Raw genomic sequence first — 13,464 nt, 5'->3', positions numbered from 1 at the left:
TGAGGCACACTGGCAGTGGGAGGGTGATCTAGGTGGTGACTCAAGGCATCAAGAAGTCTCTGGGCCACCCCATTCTCTGAGATCCATCATTATCAGTGCCTCTACACTAACTGGGCACCATTCCCAGGGAACGTGGGTAAAGCAGTGTGGCGGAGGGGAAAGGTATGGGCTCAAGTGTCTCACACACCTGGGTTCCTTTGATCCCTGTGTCCTGAGCTGGAGGCATTCTCATTCTGAGCCCCAGTTTGCTGTTGTGTTCAGTGGCATCCTTCATCTCCTGGGTGGCACCACTTGGCTCTGTCCTCCTGATCCCCAGGGCTCTGGACCAGGGAGCCGAGGGGATGGGGTGGGAAGCCTTGAGCTTTGTGACACAGGAGAGCATCCGACACAAAGCAGGCTCCTTTTATGGAGAGCACCAGGCATAGTAGGTGTGCTTCTGCAGAGCAAGCTGCACACAGTAGGTACTCATTTTGTAGGGTATGCTGCACAGATGAGCATCCTTCACATGGAGTTTCAGGCCCTCAGCACAGAGGACGTATATAAAGTATAGGACACCTTGTAGATAAGGTTTATATGAAACACACAGTAGGCATACTTTATAAAGAGTACTCAGATGCAGACAGCACACTTTATGGAGAGCACACAGTAGGCATGCTCTGTGAGGAGCACCCTGCATGCAGTATGCACATTCTGGAGAGTACCCAGCAGACAGTAGGCAAACTTTATGGAGAGTATCAGATATTTTTGTTACAGAATTTAGGCAGACCCCTTGGTGTATGGGAGGCACACTTTATAGAGAGCCTTCAGCACACAGTAGGACCTCCCTTGCAGTCTTTTGCACTGGGGAGAGAACTGGCGCACGCAAAGCAGCTTAGGAGGGTGGCAGCTACTCCCCGTTCCTCTCTCCTTTCGGAGCTTCCTCCTCTATGGAGCCCTGGGATCACTGCCCATGACCAGACCAAGAAGAGTTTGAAGAACACCACTTAGAGCCCCGACTCTGTCCTCCCTGCCTGGGCCCCGCAGGTGCACAGTTGCTCTCAGCTTTGCCCTTGGGTCTTTCCCTCTGTGCTCTGTCCTTTGACCTCTGATGCTGAGCCAGCCTCCAGGTGCACTCTTCCAACTGGGCAATTTATCCCCAGACTCCTACCCAGGTGAGCCCAGCAAGGCTGGGTACTTTGTTCCTGCTCCTGGAAACCATGTCTCCAGCCCTGCCCTGGGCTGCCTGGAGGCTGCATTTGAACTCCTGCCAGGCCGTGTGTGTGTGTGTGTGTTGGGGAAGAACCGTGGCTTTTGTCTCTGAGCCTTCTAACTGCGCTCTGATAAAAGCTGCCCAATGTCCTCCCAGTCCACTCTTGCCGAGGAGCCTGGGAGATGTTCTGAGACCAGGCTCTGCCTGGCCCAGGCACCTCGCACCTGCCCTCAAGTTCATGCTTTCTCCTGCTGTTCCATGGCTAAGGGGGCCAGAGGTGCTTGTAAAATGTTGCCCAGCATGACCTTCGCCCACTTGGAAGGCGACCTGGCTATCAGGTGCTGGGAAGTGTAACCCTGAGTTGGTTCCTTTGCTATCAACTGTCTCCGCCCCCCTGTCTTGGCCAGATGCCCAGCCTGGGAGGAGACAGTGAGGCCTGCAGGGATTGGCTGCCGCAGGTCATCCCAGGCCAGCTCAGTCCCTCAGCCTTCCCCAGTTTGGAGAACTATACCAAGATATCCCAAGAGGTGGGGAAAGGAAGTTGTTCTGAACAAGCCACCTTTGACAGAGGTGCCAGACTGGGGGTGAGGGGTGGGGTGGGAATAGAGGGGCCTGGAATTGGGTGCGGAGGGGTGCTGCCCAAGGCTGAGCAGCTCCAGGGAGCAGCTGGCCCGGGGGATTGGGAGGGTACTGACTTACTGGAGGTCAGTTAGCTGTTGCTTATGTCTGGACCTTTCTGACTTCAGCATTCTCGTCTTCTCTTTCCCCTCTCCTGCTCCCTCTCCTTCTACCCCTCCCTTGAGCTGCCTTCTCCCCTAGCTCTCCCTGCTCTGCCCCCAGCACTCTCCTTCCCTGGCCTTTTCCGCTGGCCCCCTGAGCTCCTTTGTCCCTTTCCCAGGTCTCAGGAAATCACTCCACGCCCCACTTGCCCTCCAGCATGCCACAGCAAGGCCTGTCCTGGCTGAGCCTGGGGCTGGGGGCAGCCTCCCCGTGGCTGCTCCTGCTGCTTCTGGGCACCTCCTGGCTCCTGGCCCGCATCCTTACCTGGGCTTACACTTTCTATGAAAACTCTCAGCGCCTCAGATGTTTCCCGCAACCCCCGAAACGGAACTGGTTCATGGGTCATCTGGGCCAGGTGAGTGTGGCAGTACCCAGGAACTGGGTAGTCTGGGTGAATGGACTTCCTGGAGGACAGGGACTCTCTGAGGGGCCCAGAGAGCTGGGAGTCCAGGGAGAGCCAGGGTTTGGGGCAGGGGAAAAGTGAGGGTGGCTGCTCAGCGACTTCTCTCCTTGTCTTCGCACCCTATTCTGCTCTGGACCCCTTTCCTGCCTGCCTTTCTCCTTAGTGTGCCTCAGGAGTACTCCCAGACTGAGCTGCACAGAGTAGGGACCCCTAGCCTTCCTCTCTTCTCCACTGAGGGACTAAGGGTCCCCTGGGGATGTGTATAGGTCCTGTCCCCAGCCGGCTCATTTCCTTGTAGAAGCTGTTATGTACCTGCTCCAGTCCTGCAGGGATGGACCATGATCCCTTTCTCCCCATGCTCCAGTGTGCCCACTGATAAACACGTGGCACAGCTGAGCTAGGAGAGAGGTGTGGGCATCTACCACCACGCCCCTGCCTGGACACCTTCCTTTGATCTTTGCTTCCATGACGTGCACCAGTGGCCCCTGTTGCTTGACCTGTGTGCAAGCACTTCACTCCCATTGAGGAGTCTCCCTGGTCCCTCCTTTTACCTGCTCTCCCTTTGGGGGATGTGGCCACATACACTTCATTTGTAGGTGGCTTGATGGATGGGAGTTTGCGCAGGCTCAGGGATAGGATGCTCGGGATGCACTCCGCACAGAGTTGGGTGGACAGAAGTTGCCTACAGGTGGGAGGTACAGTCCTGGTGGACAGGCAGGGGTCACCTCTGCTTTCTAGTGTGTGTACCCTTCTCCCTGGGAGGGAATGGAGGCTGTCTGGAGCAGGAAATACAAGAAAGGAAGGGAGACAAGCCTTAGAAACATGCCTGATGCCACACTGCTGCCCAAGCACCAAGCCCCCCTTGAAGATGCCCCTTCCAGCTTCTCCTGGGCTGGAATCACTCCCAGGATGAGAAAAAATCCACTCCTGAGCCAGACTGGGACTCTGTGGGAACACAGATTGGCCTCTCCCTGGTGCTGGGATGCACCCTTGTGGCTTAATGATAGCCCTGGGAACTAGAAAGCTGGAAAAACAGATCCCCTCCATTCATGCATAACCTAGATGTGCTTTCAGTGCAGAGGATGGACTGCCTCTGGAGACTGCAGGGCTCCTGCTGTGGCTCCTTCTGGGAGGTGTATTAAAAAGAGACTCAACAGCATAAACAGATAAATATCTGTGCAGAGTCTGTGGGGCATCAGTCCAGAACCCACTCCCAACCTCACCCAAATCCAAGGCTGCTCAATCCCTTCTATAAAGTAGAGTAGTGTTGGGCCGGCGCCGTGGCTCACTTGGTTAATCCTCCGCTTGCAGCGCCAGCATCCCATATGGGTGCCGGGTTCTAGCCCCGGTTGCTCTTCTTTCAGTCCAGCTCTCTGCTATGGCCTGGGAAGGCAGTGGAGGATGGCCCAAGTGCTTGGGCCCCTGTACCTGTGTGGGAGACCAGGAGTAAGCACCTGCTCCTGGCTTCAGATTGGTGCATCTCCGGCCGTAGCGGCCATTTGGGGGGTGAACCAATGGAAGGAAGACCTCTCTCTCTGTCTGTCTGTCTCTCTCTCTCTCTCTCTCTTACTCTCTCTCACTGTCTAACTCTGCCTGTCAAATAAATTTTTAAAAAGTAGAGTAGTGTTTACAAATAACCTGTACACATAGTCTAAGTCATCTCTAAATGCCTACACTATCTAATACAAGGTATGAGCTATGCAAATCATTGTGCTCTATTGTTAAGGATAGCATGACAAGAAAGAAAGGTTGCACAAGTCCAGTACAGATATAGTTGATTTTTCAGATGTTGTTTTAAAGATTTATTTATTTATTTGTAAGCCAGGAGTCAGGAGCACCATCTGGGTCTCCCATGTAGGTGCAGGGACACAAGCACTTGGATCATCCTCCATTGCTTTCCCAGGCACATTAGCAAAGAGATGGATTGGAAGTGGAACAGCCAGGAATTGAACCGGTGCCTAAATAGGATGCCGACATTGTAGACAGCAGAATAACCCACTGTGCCACAGCAATGGCCCCTTCAAATGTTTTTTTAATGTAGAAATTTTTTAGATTTATTTATTTGAAAGGCAGAATTGAGAAAGAGAGAGAGAGAGAGAGAGAGAGAGAGAGAGAGAGAGAGGTCTTTTATCTGCTGGTTCACATCCCAAATGGCTGCAATGGCTGGAGCTGGGCTGATCAGAAGCCAGGAGCCTGGAATTTCTTCCAGGTCTCCCAAGTGGGCGCAGGGACCCAAGGACTTGGGCCATCTTCCACTGCTTTCCCAGGCCATAATAGAAAGCTGGATCAGAAGTGGAGCAGCCAGGACTTGAACCAGTGCCCATATGGGATGCCAGCTCTGCAGGCAGTGGCTTTACATGCTATGCCACAACACCAGGCCCTTTAATAATCAATATATGATGCGGATGACCAAATATCCATACATCCATCTGTCTCTATCACTATTTGTATTTGTATCTATCCATCTATGTGTACCTATCATCTATCTATGTATCTCTATCTATCTATCTATCTATCCATCCATCCATCCATCCATCCATCTATCCATCCATCTACTGAAGAGGCTATTTATTATAGGAATTGGTTTACATCATCATGGATGCTGAGAAATCCCGTGATTTCTGTGAGCTGATGACCAGTTGTAATTCAGTCTGTGTCCCAAAGCTAAGAACTCAGGGGGCTGCTGGTGGAGCTCTCAGGTCCCGAAGGCCCAAGAATCTGGGATTCTGATGTCCCAGTGCCAGAATAGAGTGGATTCACTCTTTTTCTGCTGTTTTGTTCTACCTGGGTCCTGGGTGAATTGGATGAACACCTTGGATGGGGACAATGGGTAGTCCTCACGCAATCTACTCCTTTACCTGCTCATCTCTTCTGGAAACAGCCTCACAGACATAACCAGAAGTCATGTCTCCCTGGCTCTCTGGCCATCCCTTAGCACAGTCAAGTTGACACCTGAAATTACCCATCCCAAGAAGTGACGGCCAGTGTGTTGCTTGCAGATCACCCCCACGGAGCAGGGCCTGAGGGAAGTGACTCGGATGGTCACCACCTTTCCCCAGGCCTTTCTGAGCTGGATGGGCCCCATCGTCCCTGTCATCACTTTGTGGCACCCTGATGTGGTCCGATCTGTCCTGAATGCCCCAGGTACTCACCCAGAGCTATTCCCAAGCTGCTGTGCAACCTCTGCTGTCCCCCAGCCTCTTCTTTCAGAGCCTCCTACAGATTTCTGTCACATGTTCACCAACCCCCTACTCAATGTCTCTTTCTCCTCTGTCATCTACCCACCCACCTGTCCTGGTTACTGGGCTTCCTGGGGCTCCAACAAGCCCCAACCCAAGGCTTGGTTCTGAAGGAAGCCCAGTCTGGAAGGAATGGATCAGGAAAAAGTCAGGACAGACCTCATGTGGTGGGAGGTAGGCTGTAGCCACTCAGAGAAGCAAGGTCTCTGTGGGGAAGGCTGGAAGGCTTCTCAGAGGAGGGGTTGCAGGTGGCTGGCAGGTCTGTGGTGATGGGTAAGAACTTTTGAGTTAGAGTGCAGGTTGGTGCTGTGGCACTCAGCACTGTACACTGGCATCAGTCCTGCCTGGACCCAGACCCAGAGCAACATGGAGGGCTGTGGCTGCTGCAGGGTGAAGGCAGCACTTCCCACGGGATTCACCTCTTGTGGAGCAGTTCTTGCTGCTGCTTGTGGTCATTTTCCCACCACATGCTCACTGCCTTCTCTCAGGACTCTCCCCTGGTAGACTCCTCTCCAGCCTGGCATGCTTCCTTTGCCCTCTGTCCTCCCCGTGTCTGGACCAGCTGAGCAGGGCAATGGGCAGCATCCAGCAGAGTTTGCAGCTCTGTCACCAAGATGATAGGTGATTCTCGGCAGGTTGTCACCCTTTCTGGCTGCCAAGGTCCCTTTCAGCCTGGGCATGCTGGGGCTGTTGTGCTAGTCGGTGCTGCTTCTGCTGCCTGCTCAGGTCCCCTTCACCTTTCACTTCCTGTTACCCCTGGCTTGGAGAGGGTGAAGTGCAGACCCCTAATTTGAGACTCTCCGTTTCCTGAGTTCCTCCCCTCCTTTCTCATGGCCCCTGCTGCCCCCTGTTGATATCAGCTGTGGTTGTACCTAAGGATATGGACTTCTATGGATTCCTGAAACTGTGGCTGGGTGAGTAACTGCAGGTAGACATGGCTGGGGACATATTTGTGGGACAGGGGAAGGTGTTGCCCTTGCCCATTGCCCCTGGCCGCCCTAGGGGAGGGGCTTTTGCTGAGCACCGGGGACAAGTGGAACAGCCACCGTCGCATGCTGACACCTGCCTTCCACTTTGAAATCCTGAAGCCCTATATGAAGATTTTCAACAGGAGCACAAATACTATGCACGTGAGTCCCTTGGGCCCATTGTTCAGGGTATGGGAAAGGGGTAGTAGCCTCCAAGATCTAATCTGGAGCCCTGGCTTTGCAATGTAGCTCTGGAGCCATGGATTTTGCTCTCTGAGTCTTGATGTCTTTATCTGTGAAATGGGAAAAATAACTCCCAGCTGAAAGGGTGGTCAAGACAACGTCATGGAATTATATTCTGGGCACACAGTGGGTGCTCAGAAGCTGTTAGCTTCTAGTCTCCCTCACAGAAGGCTTGTAAACTCAACAGTGGTGATGAACACTGTATGGTAGCCCCTTCTGCACAACACAGCACATTCCAACTCACTGGCCTCAGAGGGCCAAGTGTATTCGTTGGTCCCTCATCCTGCAGGAGGCTGGTCTGGGCTTGCTAGCATGGCACACACTGAGCTCCAAAGAGTGAGCAGAACCAGTCAGTACTTCTTGATGCTTAGTTTCAGATCCAGCATAACATCATTTTTATCACATTCCAGTGGTCAAGCCAAAACCCAAATCCAGCTCCAAATCAAGAGACAGAGAAGCAGCCTCCACCTCCTAATGGAAGGAGCTGTCAAGTATCACTGCAAGTTTGAGGACACAGGGAGGGAGGCTAATAATGATGAACTGATAATGACAGCTAACATTGAGCACTTATTGTATACCAGAAACTACATACAACTCCTTGATACTTGCTATATAGTGTCAATTTTCACAACACTGTGAAATAATAGCTATTTTTGTCCTATTGCAGTTGATGAAACTGAGAGTTGGAGAGATTAGGGAGCTTGCCCTAGTTCACGTAGCCAGGAGTGGTGGATCAGATGTTCTGACATAGTTTATCTGGGACACAGGTGGTTTTACTTACTTATTACTGAAGATTTGACAGGTGGGACCCAGGGAGCAGGCAATGGGCTGATCAAGGGTATACAGATCATGGGAGGCAGAGCTGGACCTGACTCTCCCCATTCCCAGCCTTGGGTATTCCCCCTTCAATAGAAACAGCTTCCAGTTCCACCCAAACCTCAGTCTCCCAGGAGGCTGGCATATGGGAATCCATTTTGATAAAGTTGGGAGGAACCAGGGAAGCCAGGACCCAACCCAGGCTCTGTCTTCTTTCCTGGCCAGGCCAAGTGGCAGCGGTTGGCCTCAGAGGGCAATGCTTGCCTGGACATGTTTGAGCACATCAGCCTTATGACCTTGGACAGTCTTCAGAAATGCGTCTTCAGCTTTGACAGCAACTGTCAGGAGTGAGTCCTTGCAAGGGCCTGGGTGCTTGGGTCATGGGTCCCAGGGAGAGGTCGGGGAGAGAGGACTAACTTTCAATCAACAGAGCCTTCTTTGAGGAATTGTGGCAGATGTGGACATTGACAGACAGGTAAAGGTAGAGGGAAAGCATGATCCTTCCTGGTGGAAAAATTCACAGATATTGCCATCCTGTGAACAGGACATGTACAAGCAGTAAGGAGCCACCTTAGAAATGAGGCTGGGAGGCCGGTACCGTGGCTCACTAGGCTAATCCTCTGCCTTGCGGTGCCGGCACACGGGGTTCTAGTCCCGGTCGGGGCGCCGGATTCTGTCCCGGTTGCCCCTCTTCCAGGCCAGCTCTCTGCTCTGGCCCGGGAGTGCAGTGGAGGATGGCCCAAGTACTTGGGCCCTGCCCCCCATGGGAGACCAGGATAAGTACCTGGCTCCTGCCATCGGATCAGCGCAGTGCGCCGGCTGTGGCGGCCATTGGAGGGTGAACCAATGGCAAAAGGAAGACCTTTCTCTCTGTCTCTCTCTCACTGTCCACCCTGCCTGTCAAAAAAAAAAAAAAAAAAAAAAAAAAGAAAAGAAAAAAAAAGAAATGAGGCTGGGGAGATAGGCCATAGCTCAATCCTAAGGACACTGAAAAGCCAAGAAAAGCGGTGTTAACCTTATCCTGAGGGTTCCAGAAAGTGATGGAAGATGTTTGAGCAGATGGGAGTCCTGGTCAGGGCTGGGCTTGAAGAAGACCAAGTGCCAAGGAGACATGGGATGCAAGGATTGGAGGAGGAATGAGTATGTGGAGAAAATGGATCTGACTTTGGAGAAACCAAGGAAGAGTAGGCAAGATCAGATGTTGAGTGACAGAGAGGAAATGAATTTGATGCCATGTCAGTGCTCTGTAGAGCTGGGGGCATGAGGCAGCTCACAGAGAGGGAGGAGAGAGAAAGAAGCCCTTTCTGGATGCAACATGATCCTGAGATTCTGGCTGGGAGGTGCTTCTGGGACTTCACATGCATCAATGAGTTGCTTCTTGTCTCTGGTCTGGTCCTGCAGGAGTTCCAGTGACTACATTGCCGCCATTTTGGATCTCAGTGCTCTTGTCCTAAAACGGGACCAGCAGATCTTAATGCACATGGACTTCCTGTACTACCTCACTCCTGATGGACGGCGCTTCCGCAAGGCCTGTGACCTGGTGCACAGCTTCACGGATGCCATCATCCAGGAGCGGCGCCGCACCATTGCTAGCCAGGGTGTTGATGACTTCCTCAAGGCCAAGGCCAAGGCCAAGACGTTGGACTTCATTGATGTTCTTCTGCTGACCAAGGTGGGCTTCTCTTGGATTTGTACTTAAGAGTTAGCATGGATCATGGTATCAAATGTCAAATTAAAGAATTTGATGGCTTGATGGAGAGGACACTGGGGAGCCATGGGAGGTACTGAGGAAGGGAGGGGCATGTCAGAGTTTTTGATATGCTTTAGACTCTGTGGAAGGCTGCCTTGGAGGCAGGAGATGAGGGGAAGACTATGGGGCAGGCTTTAGAGATGGCATGGTACGAATCTTGCTTAAATGATGGGTCTTCAGGGACTGACCCATGGAAAACTCAGGTGCCAACAGAGTTGATGTGATGTGGGGGGGCATGCTTCCTCTCCAGAGTGAAGACGGAAAGGAGTTGTCAGATGATGATATACGGGCAGAGGCCGATACCTTCATGTTTGCAGGTGAGAACTAGCGTGGACTGCAGTTGGGGCGGGGCTGTCTCTTCTTCAGAGATGTAGTAGGCCCAGCTTGGACCACTCCATGCCCCTCCCCCACTCCCCATCCTCTCAAAGGCCTCAATGTGTGGGCACTGTCCATTCTCTGGTGCTGAAGCATCCCAGACACTCACACATGCCTAGCTATCCTGCAGGTCATGACACAACGGCCAGTGGTCTCTCCTGGGTCCTATACAACCTCGCGAGGCACCCAGAATACCAGCAGCGATGCCGGCAGGAGGTCCAAGAACTCCTGAAGAACCGGGATGCTGAGGAGATTGAATGGTGAGTCCCTGTCTTCCTGGCCCATTCCAGAGGCCCTGGCATTGCCCTTGTTCTCTAGGAGGGGAAGGGGGAAGCCCTTTTGGATTGCATTGACTATATTGATTAATTTAGATATAAGTGATGATTTATAAAAGTAGTTCATCCCACCCTGGAGTCTGGAGTAAGCTTAAATATTGAATCTATCTGTGGTCTATTCTGTTCCAGGACGGGGAATCAGTAGGAGGTGGGGAGGGCCTCAGTGGTCAGCAGCAAGCTGAGTCAGTCTTGGTTTCTGCTCCCTGGGTGACTGCTAATGGGGGCTCCTTAGGGACGACCTGGCCCAGCTGCCCTTCCTGACCATGTGCATCAAGGAGAGCCTGCGGCTGCACCCTCCGGTCACGGTCATCTCGCGCCGCTGTACCCAGGATGTGAAGCTTCCTGATGGCCGCGTCATCCCCAGAGGTGCCCACAGCAGCAGGGGGCGGAGCCTCTGGGGCAGGTGGGCAGGCCCATCCGCAGTGGGGACCCTGTCCTGACTGTCCCCCTTCTCCCTGACAGGGAATGTCTGTGTCATCAGCATCTTCGGGATTCATCACAACCCGGCAGTCTGGCCAGACCCTGAGGTGCCGCTCCTGTCCCTGTGCCCATCCCTGGGAACCTGGTGGTCTTCTGGGGCCAGATGGGCATCCTAGGAGACCCCACCCTGCAGCCCTGCCATACCCCACTCCCAGGTCTATGACCCCTTCCGCTTCGACCCGGAAAACCCTCAGAAGAGGTCGCCTCTGGCTTTCATTCCCTTCTCGGCGGGGCCCAGGTAGAGTGGTGGGAGTCTGAGAGTGGTGGGAGTGCCTGACTGAGGGGCTGGAAAAGGATTGGGCCTAGTGCTCCCCACGCCCACGTGTGCAGGACTGAGTTGGAGCTCAGTTTGGGGATATGCAGGCCCATACACGGGGACCCCAGCAAGGTTATTCCACCTTGGGATTCTGGTGGTGGGTCCTGGGCACATATGGGGTCCCGGGCAGTGTCAGAGCCCCCACCCCATCTGATGGTCCGTCAGGTAGGGGCTGGTTTAGGTGTGTGCAGGCCCACCTGGGGGTCCCAGCAAGGTGAGCCTTCCCCTGGGGTGGGCGGATCCTGGGATCTGGGGTCCCCTAGTGCAGTCCCAGACCAGCCCCGCGCTGCCCGCAGGAACTGCATCGGGCAGACGTTTGCCATGGCCGAGATGAAGGTGGCGCTGGCGCTCACGCTGCTGCGCTTCCGCGTGCTGCCCGCCAGCGCCGAGCCCCGCAGGAAGCCAGAGCTGATCCTGCGCGCCGAGGGCGGCCTGTGGTTGCGGGTGGAGCCTCTGAGCGGGCACCCGCACTGACCGGCTGCTGCCAGTGCCGGGACACCGCTGAGCACCTTCGCAGAGCCCAAGGGAGGAACTGTGCTGTGGTTCACCGGGCCTGGGCCTGGGTGAGAGCCAGCGCGGGGCACGGGGCGGCTGTGGGCGTAGGGGTGCCAGGAGGTGCTGCTGTGCGGAGCACAACTGGGCAAAGGGCGTCCACGCTGAGAACCGCGCGGGTGGTTCTGAAGTCCAAGCATGGACTTGGTCCCCTGGGCGATAGGGAGCCACGGGGTGTGTCTGACCGGGTTGGCCGGGGGGTGGGGGGGTGGAAATTAAGGCCACAGACAGAGGCAAACCCCACTGCCTTCCCACCAAACATTCTGAACTCAGGCTTTGCTCACTGCAAGGTTCTTCCCCGTGTAGCTACAGGTACTAAATAACTTTTTATTAAACACACAGAGTGTCCAACATGGTGGAAGCTGTGCCGTTTTTACTTTGGCTACACTGTGTGTGTGTGTGCTTGCTTATCTTCTGCAAGTTGGCTGACCTATTAGAAATAATATTAAGAGATAGTGAATAAGGCAGCCTGGGCATCTGCTGGTTGAGGAATTTTTTTTTTTTTTAAGGCTTAAGGAACCCAAAGTCAGAAAACCAGTTAAAATCCATACTGAGGCCGGCGCCGCGGCTCAATAGGCTAATCCTCCACCTAGCGGCGCCGGCACATCGGGTTCTAGTCCCTGTGGGGGTCCAGGATTCTTTCCCGGTTGCCCCTCTTCCAGGCCAGCTCTCTGCTGTGGCCCGGGAAGGCAGTGAAGGATGGCCCAAGTGCTTGGGCCCTGCACCCCGTGGGAGACCAGAAGCACCTCGCTCCTGACTTCGGATCAGCACAGTGTGCCGGCCGCAGCGCGCCAGCCGCGGCGGCCATTGGAGGGTGAACCAACGGCAAAAGGAAGACCTTTCTCTCTGTCTCTCTCTCTCACTGTCCACTCTGCCTGTCAAAAAAAAAAAAAAAATCCATACTGAGCTCACAGCTGCCACTCCTTCACTGCAGCGTTTTGAGGGCTTCATCCAACCAGAATGGGCCTCTTAAAGTCTCCTTGGATGACCCCTGACCTTTGACCCTCACCCCCTGCCAACCTCCAGGCCAATAAAAACCATTTTGCTGCAGAGCAAAGGAATAATCCATGTTCATCTGACCTCTGGGTTCTGTTTTCATCTCACAGAGCCATTGTAATTCTCTTTTCCTGTCATTTATTTATTGAAGGAACAGGAAAAGCATCCAACTTTGAGAGTTACTTCAAATTTTATTCAGAGAGAGAGAGAGAAAGAGACAGAGGCAGAACCTCAGAGATCCAGTGGTTCATTCCCCAAATACAACAGCTGGGTTTGGGCCAGGCCAAAGCCAGGAACCAGGAACACAGTGTTCTTCCATGTGGGTGACAGGGGCCCAGGTACCTGAGCGGTCTCCCTGCCTCTTAGCTCCCCCAGTCTTCAAGAAGCTGGCATCAGGAGTGTGGACTTGAACACAGGCTTGCTTTTCCTCATTTTCTTTCTTTGTTTTTTAAGATTTATTTACTTATTTGAAAGACAGTTACATAGAGAGACCTTCCATCTGCTGGTTCACTCCACATATGGCTGCAATGGCCGGAGCTGGGCCAGACCAAATCCAGGAACCAGGAGCTTTTTCTGGGTTTCCCACACAGGTGCAGGGGCCCAAACACTTGGACCATCTTCTGCTGCTTTCCTAGGCTGTTAGCAGGGAATTGGATCAGAAGTGGAGCAGCCAGGTCTCAGGCACCACACTACTTGGTATGCCACAGCACAAGCCCAAACCCAGGTTTCCAATATGGGGAAGCAGGAGTCTGGCTGTTAAACCTGTGTGTATGTGATTCTCACAACCGCAGAGTTGGAACTTTCCCTAGCTGCTGTGCCAGAGTGTGTGTGTGTGTGTGTGTATGTATGTGTGTATGTGTGTGTGAGAGAGAGAGAGGGACTGTGTGATATGTGAAGTGCATGTCTAATTGTACATTTGTGTGACTGTGTGCCCATATGTGTTGAGGACATCTATGCACATGTGTGTGCAGGCCTACATATATAAGTGCGTGTATGGGGACACAGTAAATGCACATGTGTGT

At 53.4% G+C, this 13,464-nt stretch overlaps 1 protein-coding gene across 13 annotated transcripts in view; it reads left to right on the top strand.

Annotated features, from left to right (window-relative positions):
• The window catches only part of LOC100356924 (cytochrome P450 4F2), a 103,506-nt gene extending 91,705 nt beyond the window's left edge, over positions 1-11,801 (top strand). For 5 of the 13 annotated variants that reach the window (XM_070059371.1, XM_002721532.5, XM_070059370.1 and 2 more), the window contains 13 exons: positions 1,597-1,759; positions 2,088-2,324; positions 5,372-5,516; positions 6,472-6,525; positions 6,614-6,741; positions 7,864-7,985; positions 9,040-9,310; positions 9,639-9,705; positions 9,894-10,023; positions 10,331-10,464; positions 10,561-10,625; positions 10,734-10,816; positions 11,191-11,801. In XM_070059371.1, coding sequence (XP_069915472.1) covers positions 2,127-2,324; positions 5,372-5,516; positions 6,472-6,525; positions 6,614-6,741; positions 7,864-7,985; positions 9,040-9,310; positions 9,639-9,705; positions 9,894-10,023; positions 10,331-10,464; positions 10,561-10,625; positions 10,734-10,816; positions 11,191-11,368 — 1,575 coding nt within the window. In that variant the 5' untranslated portion in view covers positions 1,597-1,759; positions 2,088-2,126 and the 3' untranslated portion in view covers positions 11,369-11,801. Of the gene's footprint in view, positions 1-8; positions 1,760-2,008; positions 2,325-5,371; positions 5,517-6,471; positions 6,526-6,613; positions 6,742-7,863; positions 7,986-9,039; positions 9,311-9,638; positions 9,706-9,893; positions 10,024-10,330; positions 10,465-10,560; positions 10,626-10,733; positions 10,817-11,190 lie in introns of those variants that run through there. The other 8 variants (XM_070059374.1, XM_070059372.1, XM_070059373.1 and 5 more) reach the window with 5 other exon arrangements.
• The last annotated feature ends 1,663 nt before the right edge of the window (positions 11,802-13,464 follow it).

Source organism: Oryctolagus cuniculus, chromosome 16 (genome assembly GCF_964237555.1).
Source record: "Oryctolagus cuniculus chromosome 16, mOryCun1.1, whole genome shotgun sequence".
Lineage (NCBI taxonomy): Eukaryota > Metazoa > Chordata > Mammalia > Lagomorpha > Leporidae > Oryctolagus > Oryctolagus cuniculus.
The sequence above is the reverse complement of the archived record's forward strand: the minus strand, read 5'-3'. Positions and strand labels throughout refer to the sequence as shown.